The sequence below is a fragment of the Lycorma delicatula genome, chromosome 6 (assembly GCF_047948215.1).
Source record: "Lycorma delicatula isolate Av1 chromosome 6, ASM4794821v1, whole genome shotgun sequence".
NCBI lineage: Eukaryota > Metazoa > Arthropoda > Insecta > Hemiptera > Fulgoridae > Lycorma > Lycorma delicatula.
Window position 1 is genome coordinate 64,523,301 of NC_134460.1, and position 12,822 is coordinate 64,536,122.

General features: G+C 28.0%; 1 protein-coding gene across 6 annotated transcripts in view; it reads left to right on the plus strand.

The window, feature by feature from the left end:
• PICK1 (protein interacting with PRKCA 1) overlaps window positions 1-12,822 on the plus strand; it is a 78,565-nt gene that overhangs the window by 50,716 nt on the left and 15,027 nt on the right. For all 6 annotated transcript variants that reach the window (XM_075369960.1, XM_075369963.1, XM_075369959.1 and 3 more), the window contains 3 exons: window positions 1,431-1,542; window positions 9,301-9,429; window positions 11,235-11,508. In XM_075369960.1, the coding sequence (XP_075226075.1) occupies window positions 1,431-1,542; window positions 9,301-9,429; window positions 11,235-11,508 (515 nt within the window). The remainder of the gene's footprint in view (window positions 1-1,430; window positions 1,543-9,300; window positions 9,430-11,234; window positions 11,509-12,822) is intronic.

Here is a 12,822-nt window from a genome sequence, read left to right on the forward strand (position 1 = left end):
CTGAAAATTGAAATATTTTTGTTTTTATCTTTATTAAGTGCTTTGCATTTGTTTGCCTGAAACTGGTACCTTAAATCTCAATACTGATTTTGAATTCTGTCCATACTGCTAATTAGAAAATTTGTCTGGGATGGTTTAAAATTATATATAGTCATGATAATTATCTAAATCATGGAAAAAGTTATCTAAATTCTATGAAAGTTTATAAGCTGTGAAAATTGTAAAATACCCTGAAAAATTTCTTACATTCAGAAAAATAATTGTACTTTGTGATGCCTGTAATTATGTAGTTTAATTTTTACTTAAAAACTTATGTCTTTTTTGTTCTGAAATAACTTTTTTAACATTGGAGGAATGTTAAAAAAAAGTTAAATGATAGAGGAGGCCTAAACAAATCGTTATAATAAATAGATTTTTTTATAATTAATTGTATTCTATATTTAAATATATAGAGTGTTTGCTAAACTTTACAAGCACATTCTTCTGATTAAAAAAAGTGAAAATAGTTCATACAACCTCTAAATTGTGGTTCATCAGAACACTTTGCTTTTAAATTATGGGCAGCCAAAGATGTTCCCCTTTTTGCCTTTACTTTTCAGCATTTTTTACCTAAATTGGTTCAGAAAAAAATACTTTACTAGATTTGTAACAAAACGTTTTGTTTCTCTACTGTTTTTGTTTGTTTTTATTCTACAGAAATATGAAAAAGTTAAATTTTTTGGCTACTTTTTACAGAATTTCTCAAGGACTTCAAGAAAAATACCTGACACAATATTAGTATTATTATTTTTTTTTTAAAACTTTATGTAAAAATATGTCAAAAATCATAAATTTACTGTTAAAATTTTATTAGTACAAGTTAATTGTTGCATTGATTTCAAAGATAAAGATTGCGGCTAAAGGGAAAATCTTTTACTGGAAATAATTTGAAAACACATTCCTTGAAACTCATTTTATGATATTTTTTTATTTTAATCAAATTAAAGGAATATACTTGTAAAGTTTAGCAGTAAACTCCTGGATTCTCTAATAAATCAAGTACAGGATTCATAAATACTGTAGCAGTTTGTTTATAATGTTTGACATGTGTATTTTATTCTCTGATATGTTTATGCTAGTATGAAAATTGCTTTTATGTAACAATTGGTCTTGCTGTTATGGAATGTGCTTCTGTTATTAAATTACTTTTAGTGGTTTCTTAAATAAAATAATCACTTCTTAATCTGATTAATTTTAATTACATAATTATTGAAATTAATAATAGCTTTTGTAATTTTGTAATGCCAAAAAAAATTAATCGTTAGACATTTTTTGTATGGTGTTAGCTTTTGTTGACTGATTTTTATGTTAATTTATAGATCTTTGTTATGTATTAATTACTAATACTCTTTGTTATGTATTTTTTACTAATTAATTTACTAATGTTTTAGGGGCATGACTATAACATCTGGGATAGTAACAATAAAAAAGGATGATGCTAACTTGATTGGAATTAGTATTGGTGGAGGTGCTCCACTTTGTCCATGTTTGTATATTGTCCAGGTATAAACTAACAAACACACTAATTTTATAAATTATTTCCTTTAATTTGTATTGTATTATATTTTGGTAGTAATTTAAAGATCGTAATTTTAAAATTCTGATCCTTTCCTTTATTCATGGTTAACTACCTTTTAGCTAGAAGTATGATTTTTTTCAGTTGAAAAAAACATGAATTACAGAAGTGTAAGAGACGGATAAGATAATGTAATTTTTAACTTTCTTGTTAACTATTCAAGTTAGTAGTGTTATTCAGCACTTTTTTTGCAGTTTAAGTATAATTTATATAAAATTTTTTCTGTTAATATTATTTAGACATATTGTTCAGTCTTTTTACAAAATATTCAGTAATTTAGAAGTGGTTTAGGAAATATTAACATTAATAACTTCTGATATGTTTTCATTTTTTTTTTTGATTACTAAATTATTATTTATCGTACATTTTTTTTACAATCAGAGATTTATTAATAATTTTTTTATAAATTAATATATTTAAATTAAAAAAATAAGTTAAACAAAGGGAGATGAAGTCTGATTCGAAGTGATATGCCTTTCCCTCTAAGATCCAAATATTCTATTAATTAAAAATTTTACTTGGCTATAACTCTGGAACTAACGAAAATAAGTACCACATGATATCGTTTTAAAGCTGTTAGTGAAGGCTTATTACTGCAGTTAAGAAAAATTCCAAAATCCAAATTTGTTTTGGAGTTTGGTCCTTTTTTGGACACTTTTGACTCAGTCGATTGCAATCAAAAGGGGAGGTGCACAACTAGATGTCACAACAGTCCTAAATCCAAACTTTCAACATTCAACAGCTAATCATTTTTGTGTTACGCGAGATACTTACATATGCATATCTGTACGTACAGACGTCACGTCGAAACGAGTCAAAATGTATTCAGGGATGGTAAAAATGGATATTTCGGTTGAAATCTGAAAACTGAAATTTTTCACGATCACAATACTTCCTTTACTTCTTACAAGCAAGTAAAAAGGCTTATCTTTTGACCACATGGTAAAATATAATGCTACCTATAAGTTAGCGAAAATATGAATGCGGCATGAGAACCAGTGGTATTACAGCTTAAACATTCAATTATCATTAAAGTGTGTGTCAGTTGATGACTATGAAGGTTCCGGTCATCCTTATACTAAAAACACTTCTCAAAATATAAAAGTGTGTGAAACCTTTCTATAAAATTGAAAGAGAACAATTCAGGCATTTTTGAGATCGTTGGTCTATTGTGTAGTGGTTGTAAGCAAGTTTTTTATAAGAACTTGAACTTAACTACATGTGTAACATTTTGGTGTCTACTACCACAACACGCATCTCACTCTTTGCATTCATCAGACCCCAATACTTGTGAGTTCTTTGTAATTCTGAATATGAAATTCAAGCTTAAGGACAATATTTCAAGACCATTGAAGAATTCACGGCTAAATTGCAGGAATTAATGAAACCTTGTTAAGAGATAACTTCAGAAGTGTTTCCATTTGTGAGAAACCTTTGGGTTTACGCTATACACTCAGAAGGAAATTACATTAAATGGGATGGAGGCCAATCCAATCTTAAGATATTTTATTTATTTTTTGTCAGCTAAGTCCAGAAACATTTTTAATTGCACTTTATGTTATAATAGTTAGAAGTACAGACATTCTTGAAAATCTGCGTGGTGTATTAAGCCATCCACTCGTCTTCAAATTGTTATCATTGATTGATAGTAAAACCTGCAAATGATTGATGACATGTTGGTTTGCTCTAGCAAAATAGAATTTTTCTCTCCAAGTAATATATTTACAGTTTCATTATTAGGGATCTTCTTGAGGCCCAGAGAGAGGAAGGAATCTAAATGTATAGCTCACTCTCATTCCGTCAAAAAAAATTTCAGTCCATTTGACTGATCATCATTAATAAAAGGTTAAGTACACTGCTATAAGCATAAAACTATTGTTATTTGAGATTTGGTATTACTTTTTCATCCCACTGTTTCTACTTATAATGAGACTTGTTGCTTCATACATGTCTGTTATTAAATTAAATAAAATATATAGAAGTCAATTTTGTTACATTGTCTTCTTAAACGTTTTTCCCTATTATATTAGCAGAAAGAAAGTATGTAGATTTTAGTAGTTATTTTCAGTTGTTTAATTTGTTTTATCAGTGTTTGTTACTATTATTGTCATAGTTCTTATTTAAGTATTAGGTTTTTCAAATATTGTGTGCATGTATTTTTAAAAAAGTGTGATCACTAATCACACACTGGGATTGTACACATAAAATAAAACTCTTCCATACTGATCTGAAATATTCTTAATGATTATTTGTATGATATCTGGTTGGTATCCATGACATTCGAGACCCAAGGTTACTTAATTCAGTCAGGATCTGTAGTAGCTGTAGTAGTAGTTTATTTTGTTCATACAGCAAGTTAAACGCAGGATGTGTAAGTAGGGTGCTGTATCACTGGGATAAAAACTTGCCTTTTCTAAACCTGAGGTTGTAAGTTAGAGATCTGAGTGAACCTGCTTCTTTTTAATATTGTCTCAGAGCTGCCTTTTAATGTTTGGTGTAATTACTGTTTACTGGGTGATTGATTCATAACGTTTTCATTTTTTAATTCACTTTAATTTATAAAAGTTCAGTAATGCATGTGCATGATTATTTTATTTAGAAAAATATTAACCTTCTATATGCAAGTTTAATTTATATCATGCAGTTATAATGTACAGTATTGCAAAAAAATATTTCCCATAATATTAACTGTAAGAGATAATTTCACCAAAATAAATACAATCATGTAACCCCTATCTGTTAACCCTTAAACTAACAACCATTTATTTCTGTGGTTACAAGTTATTTTACATATAATGCAAAAATCTATTAAAGAATTTTAATCTTTTAAATTTACACATCACTTTATGTATAAAGGTTTTTAGAAAATTATTGTAATGCAAAAAATATTTTCTTAATTTTTTTTTTGAAAGGAAATTGAATATATCGGACTAAAATTATTTTTTAATTTTTTCCCCAAATTAGGTCATTGTTACTTTTAAAATAGTATATCAAAATCAAAATATTACAAACCAAATTACTCAAAAGAATTTTCGTACTTATTTATGATTTATGAATAAATGTCTATAAACAAAATAATTTGAAGCAAAACTGTTGTGTAATAACAAAGTTGTAGTTTCAACACTCAAACAGACTGTTAATATCCAGCTGCTGTTATTGCCAATAAAATTATAAAAATGGCATTCATAACTGTGTGAAGGAAAGAACAGAATGTAACCTTTTGATTCATGCCAAACTTGAGATGATTAAATGTGAATTAGTGATCAAAATATTTATTAGCATAAGTGATGATGTAACTGTCAATTTTCTGACAGTGACATTTAAGAAAAAAAAGTTCAAGTTTTAAATCTGCCAGTCTTCTAGGGCAAAATAAACAGTTAGACATAGTATTATAAGTTCAAATTAATTAGCATGGTGTGTCTACGATATAAACAAAAATTGATACATTACATACTCCCATATGAACTGAAATTGTTATATAAAATGAAATTAAAAAAAAAAAAACTCTGATAAATTAAAATAAATATGTATATACACAGACTCTCAAGACACCAAACATAACATTTACACAGTGTTTATTTTCAGTGAATAACCTTGCAGGATATTAGCAGATAAAATACATCTTTTTCTTTTTATAAAATTCAGTTTTATCAAATTCATCATGTCATAAAAGTTTACTTAAAGTAGATGAAATATTTCATTGATATGAATAGTTCAAAACTAATCTATACTTGTAAGTGTTATTGTACCTATGTAAGTGTTGTATTTTTGTGGGCACATTTGTAAAGTGATTTATTTAAATGTATATGTTTATATTTTGTAAAAATCTTCAATAATTATGAAACATTGTGAGTAGAAAAAAAAACTAATTTATTACAAGTTTTTTGCATTCTGTATTATACACTGTTGTCAAAACCCTTATACATGTTTGGTTATTATTTTTAAATTTGTTGAATAAAAATTTGTAGAGTAGCTTAAGAGTATCAGAATCAATATAAATAACCAAATTATTTCTAATTGCCTACAAAAATCATCATCATTTTCGATACTGCTAGCATGAAGTAGATGTAAATTGAAAAAAAATTACTGACTATGGTGAATGACCTTAAATAACCTAAATCTACAATGATCCTAAACGCATATATTTTTTGATGGATTATATTTATGTTAACTGAAAAAATTAAAAAATACTTAAAACTTAAAAATATAAACTTAAAAAACTTACTCATAAGCAATATTGAACTAATTTTTGTGTAATTTGTTTTAAGAAGTTCTAATCAGATCCAATAGGTGAGAATACTTAAGAATAATTAAAAGAAGTTTAAAAGAGATTAATAAATGAGAAGATAGTAAGGTTATTAATAAGTCATTATATAATTATTAATTAATTGTATAGTTATTTCATAATGATAATAATAATAAAAGTTAATTCTGTATTGACCATTTAAGTAGGTGCTAAAATAATGTAAAGAATATTGGAAAAATCGCTTCTCTGCTTGAATAACATGCAAAGGGAAATATAATATTTTCAGGAAATACAAAATATTTTATGATTACAGGATTTTTTTCTTCTTCTTACTTAACACATTGGCTGTGGTACTGGCAATGGTTGAGCATTTTCAGTGAGGCATCCTATTCTCTCTTCTATATCTCTTATTTGTGGTACAGGGCCTAGGTAGTGGTACAAAAGTTCAGTTTACTGTCCACTTTGGTGTGATACTGGATGTATAGGATTGGCACAGTTTGAGCCTAAATGATGTACACATTTACACATTTGTACACCTCATAACACTGCTAAATTATACAAATAGTTCTAATGACTGACAGATAGCTTTGGAAGATGCAAAAATTTATAAGATTGGGTGTCCTGTAATGAACTACTGGAAATTAAGTACTGACAATGGGGACTTGTAATGCATGGAAATTGCATGCATTAAAAAAAAAAATATTGCAGCCAAGGTAATAACTAAAAGAAAAAATTATTGCATAATATGCATGAATTATTCAACTTTTTAGGCTGTAAATATGTTATGCTCTATATATTCATATAAACATGTCAATGTTTAACAGTGGATTCTAATATGTCTATGTAATATAAAAAAATAAAGAAAAATTAAAATATATATAAAATTACAAAATAATATAGAGGAAGACTAAGGGGCACTAACTATGAATAAGTCAAGCTCTGCTCAGACAATGCAATTTTCAGTATTCTTTGAGATGAGGGAGGTTGATCAGGCAATTGCATAGGTCAATAAAACATTTAAACCCATTGGTGGGGATGAAATCTATTTTGAATTCTTGAAGAACTGTGGCTGGAATACTAGACAGTGGTTGAAGGTTTTCTATAATAACATATTGATCTTTGTGAAATTACCATCCTTGATGAAAAAGAATAAGAGAAGTAGGACATTGAAACCAGGAGACCTGTGACAGATACCGCTAGCTGTCGTCCCGTATCATTGCTGAGTGTCTGTTAAGTTGTTAGAGAGACTATTGTACAATAAAATAAGAATAATAATTGAAATTTTTATTTTCATGCGATAGTTCTTGCGTAGGACTTCATCCAAGTCGTTCATTGTTTCTCCTAAATCGTTTTTACTCTCGGCTAGAATTACTATACCATCAGCAAATCTTAGCATCTTTATCTTTTCACCTTGTTCTGTTACTCCAGATCTAAATTGTTCTTTAATGTCATTAACTGCTAGTCTATATATAGATTAAAAAGTAATGGGGATAGAGAACTTTCTTGTTGGACTCCCTTTTTTATTACGGCTTCTTTCTTATGATCTTCAGTTATTACTGTTGCTATTTGGTTAGCAATTTTCTTCTATCTCTGTACTTGAACCCCAAATTTTTTTAAAATGCTGAACATTTTAAAATCTATCATTGTCTGCTCCAGGGTAAGCTTTGCTGTCACTTAGTTGATTTCTAAATCCTTGCTTAGCCATGATATAATCTATCTAATACCTTGCAGTATCACCTGGCTTTTTCCATGTGTATATTCTTCTATTATGATTTTTAAACTGGGTGTTGGCAATTACTAAACTATAATTCGTGCAAAACTCTATAAGTTAGTCCCCTCTTTCATTCCTTTTGCCCAGTCCATATTCACCCATAATGTTTCCTTCCTTGCCTTTTCCAATGCTTGCATTCAATCTCCAACTACTATTAAATTTTCATCTCCTTTTATGTATTTAATTGCTTTGTTAATTTCTTCTTATACCCTCTCTACCTCTTCATCATCATGGGCACTTGTAGCCATATAGACGATTACAATTATTGTTGGCTTAGGTTTTGATTTTATCCTTATTACAATGATTGTGTCGCTATGAATTTTTAAATACTCTACTCTCTTCCCTACCTTCTTGTTCATTACAAAACCTACTCCTGCCTGCCCTTTTTTTGAAGCTGTGTTAATTATTCTAAAATCACCTGACCAAAGGTTGTGTTCCTCTTCCCACTGAACCTCCCTAATTCCTACTACATCTACATTTAACCTATCCATTTTCCTCTTTATATTTTCTAACCTACCAATCTTTTTTACACTTTTAACATTTCATGCTCTGACTTGTAGAATGATTTTTTTAATTTTCTGGTCACTCCTTCCTTACTAGTCTCCCCCAGATATCCGAACAGGGGACTAGTTTACCTTGGAATATTTTGCCAAGTAAGGCGCTTCCACCTTTGTTATACAGTTACATTTTCTTGGGAAAAAAGCAGCTGCAGTTTTCCATTGCTTTCAGCTGCGCAGTACTCAGAAGATTAAGTGATGTTGATATGGCCGTTTAAGTCCTCCTGACCTATGCTCTTAACAACTACTGAAAGAGCTGCTGCTTTCTTTCAGGAATCATGTATTCTGTCCTCTTTCAGGAAATTCATGTATACCGATGATATTGCTCTCACTCACAATATAAAACATTCAGGGAGTGTGAGATAGTGATTGAGGAGGATCTGAAATTGCATGGTATGTTTTCAATATTTGGGGTCTGTAACCACCATGAAAGCTTTCATAATTAAAAGTACAGCTGCCAATGGATAGAGGCGGTCCATGCACAAGTGCTAGGCTTTCTTCTACCAAGACAGTTATGATGTAGACTAAAATATAACTTTATGAAATAAATGCAATTACTTTATGAAAAAATGGGGTATGTCACTTATGGTTGGTTGTGAGTATGGTGAGTCACTCTAAATGTTTGAGCATCTAATTAAGTACTGTTCATAGTGAGCATACAAAGAAGATCCATAAGATGTTTATTGCTTTAACCCCCACCTGGAATTGAATGGCTGGAAAAACTAGACGTCAATTTGTAGCTCTACTGAAGTCTGTAATAATACCTATATAAATATTATGTATAACTATAAACTATAAATATTATGTATAGTTTCGTATTATAATAATTTAAATGCTTAGTTTTAATATTTTGGACACATCACAACCATGTATCATATAATAAATAAATGGAAAAAAATGTTTCTGTTAGTTTTTCAGTGATATGTTAATTGAACAAAATTACTGCTCATAAAAATTATTAAAATTCCTTCTGTGAAAACAATTTTTTCCCCATTTGTGGGAAATTTATGATTCTTTAATTATACTGTTGTGAGTGTTATTGAAAAAAGTATTTTAATTTTCAATATGGTTATTTTTTCATTCTGTGCACTTATAATCTTTATATGTTCAGGTTTTTGATAACACACCTGCAGCAAAAGAAGGTACATTACAAAGCGGTGATGAGCTGGTTGGTGTAAATGGAAATTCTGTAAAAGGAAAGACGAAAGTTGAGGTTGCTAAGATGATACAATCATGCAAGGTGATGACAGTGTATTATTAAATTCTACTAAATTAATTAAATTTAGTTTTTATTTATCTGAAACAGGTTTTAATAATGTTTTTAATTATGAAATGAATTGCTGAAGTAGTTTTGGTTTTATGCATCTCAATTTTCCTGGGTCATTCCCAGTTGAATTGATGTTAGCTTTTCCTCAGTTTTGTTTCAGGGTCTTCTGGAAAATTGTTTGCTGCTTCTAGAACGTTCCAAGTGTGTGTGTGTTTTTTTTTAATTATAAAATAGTCATACATTTTTAAGTCTATCAATTTTGAATAACTGAAACAAAAAAAAAAAAATAATGTGCCAATGTAATAAAATCTTGCTAGATTTAATTAATTTGTATTATTTATTTTCATTTTTCCAGTTTAATTTGTTATTACTCTTATCTTTCCCAGGGTATTGTTTCATATTTAGAGTTTTTACTAACATTTTAGTTAAATTATTTTCTAAAAATTGTTTTTAATTTTAACATAATTAATTATCAGTTGAAAAATATGTACTTTTAATAATATAAGATAAAAATATATAAAAGTCAAACATTGATATTTATATCTTAGTCAATGATAAATGTCAGCAGTACTCCAAAACAGCAACTAATGTTTGTATTATCAGTAATCTATAAGAATTGGTTTATTAAATGCAGTATTTGCATTTTACCTTACGTTTTTATTCTTCAGTCCATGATAATGTTTTGTTTTCTTTATTACCCCCATATTAATTATATTTATTTAATAATTCTAGTTTATAAAAAAATATGAGTCTTACTCATGGAGTAGCATTACTCTCCTTGACAAGATTTGTAAATGCATAATTATGTACTGATATGTAAAAGAAAAAAATTTCTAAAACTGATGAAAGATTAAAACAATTTCAAAAAGTATTTGCAGTTCAGTTTTAATATTTGAAAATTATTTTTCTGGATATTTTTGGAGTTGATTGTCCTGCTCCTTCATCAGTGGAACATCAGTAACAGTTATTAAGCAGTCATGTCAGATAAGTTACCAATTAGTATTTCATTAGAAAGAAGCAGCATAATCAGCTTTTCTAAGAGCTTTTGTGGAAAATTTTCTGTCATTTGAAAGCAAGATATTTACAGTCTGTAATAGTTTAAATAATAAAGTTAAAAAATAAATAAAATATTTATTAATTTTATTTAATTAATTTACATGTTAGTTATAACAAGTACTGTTAGTTATAATACATACTGTACACTTTGTACTTGATGTTGGTGTGTTGGTGTTATTCTGGAGATACTAATAATGAACACATATGAAAAAAGACTACTACAACCAATAGTCTTTTGTAAAACTAAGTTATTTATGTATAGAAAAACTTTTTGAAAAAAAAATGTACCAAACGCCAGTTAAACAGTTTGAAGAGCTAATGATTATGCATTTTTCAAACAGATTCTGCTTTAAACAAATATCTAATAAAAATGCCAATACCCTCCATTGCATACAATTATAAACGCATAACTGCATGTTTATAATTAAATGTGTAGTCAGGTTTTATTACTCAATGAACAGACAATTTAGATTCTACCTACTTTTTAATAATTTTACCTAATTAAAAAAAAAAAAACAAAAAAAACAAGAACATCAACACTGTTTTTTTATTATTTAATGCTAAATTTATTTTTTTTTAATAATTATTTAAAAGTTTCAAAGAAATTGACAATTTTGGTTTATGAGTTTACTTATAACATTTTAATCTTATTTAATCTAAAAAATGAATGTAGCATTTGTAATTTATCCATTTTCTTCTTTTGTTAATTTTTTATGCAACAGGATGAAGTAAGCATTAAGTACAACAAATTACATGCAGATCCACAACAAGGGAAAACATTGGATATTGTCCTGAAAAAAGTTAAGCATCGATTGGTTGAAAATATGAGTGCTGCAACAGCTGATGCACTTGGCCTTTCTAGAGCTATTTTATGTAACGATACTCTTGTAAAGAAATTAGAAGAACTAGAAAAAACTGAGGTTACTTATAGAGGTCTTGTTGATCATGCTAAAAGATTAATGAAGGCTTTATACAATCTTCTTCAAGTTCATAAAGGTAAATAATTTTCTATTTAAACTTTTACAGATTATTTTTTCTGAGTTAATGACTGTAGGTTTATCACTTGATTCTAAGTCTATTCATAGCTAATAATTTTCTAAAATAAAAAAAAAAATATGCTGAATTATCCTTTTTTTTTTTAATGTACTTCTTTAAGAAAGTTATAATAAATTCATGTTTTGGCCAGATTTTGAAAGTTAAGTAGTAGGTAAAGCCAAACTCACATTGTGGAATATGTATGTGTTGTGTTGGTTTAAAAGTGCCTTGTCTATTTTTAGAGAAATGTAAACTCAACACACTTGACATATAATGATTTTTCATGTAATTATCCACAAATCTAATTAATCTTTTCTTGTGTCTGAATAATAGGAAGTTAAAAATAAATTAATTTATGTTAGTAGCCTTAATCGTAGTGATTGTTGACAACCAGACAGAAACAAGTCAGTCAGACAATCGCTTCTAAAAATTTTATCGCTAATCTTCATATACAACAATTCTTGTGACAGACATAATAGAGATAGTGAGGAGAAGAGTGGTTTTATGTTGTCTTCTTTACAGAACCAAGTATATGATTGCATTTCAGCATGATAAAGACACAGAAATGCATATGACACTCTGATTCTGTTCATCAAAGGAACTGGGTATATGGTAAACAACTTTACGTCAAAGAAAGTAATACTAAGATCAAGTAGATCTTAGTATCTGTTCCTCATCAGCAACTTTTCCTCTCTGTAGGCTTGGATGATGTGGTCATTGAACTTCATGTATTTATCAAAACCTCATTGAATTTTTTCACCAAAAATTCTGAAAAACTGTCGGATTATCTGCAAAACAGGAAGATCAGATGATAAAAAAATATTATCAATAAAAAAATTATAAAAATAAACACAATTTTTATAAATGAATAATTGAAATAAATATAGATTTGGAAAACAATTATTTTTAAATTTTGACAAAATATCTTATTTCTGTGATAGTTTTAAAGAAAGTATATTATATTGAAAAATAAATCCATAAATTAAAAACAAAAATAAAAAAAATAAATTGAAAAGAAATGAACTTAATATGCTTCAAAAGAAATTAATGCAGAAAAAAAACTAGGTCATGTATAATTAATATAAATTTTAGCTAAAGTTAAGAAAGTGTGCCAAAAAATGTTACTTAGAAGATTTTGTAATTTTTTTAGGAAATTCAAAATTCTGTAGAAAGAAAAGTTTTCTGCAGAAACTAAAATGGATTTTATATTCTGAGTTTATAGCCTTAGTGAGAACTTAGAACAAAAAACAGGAATCTAACACAATATATCCAACC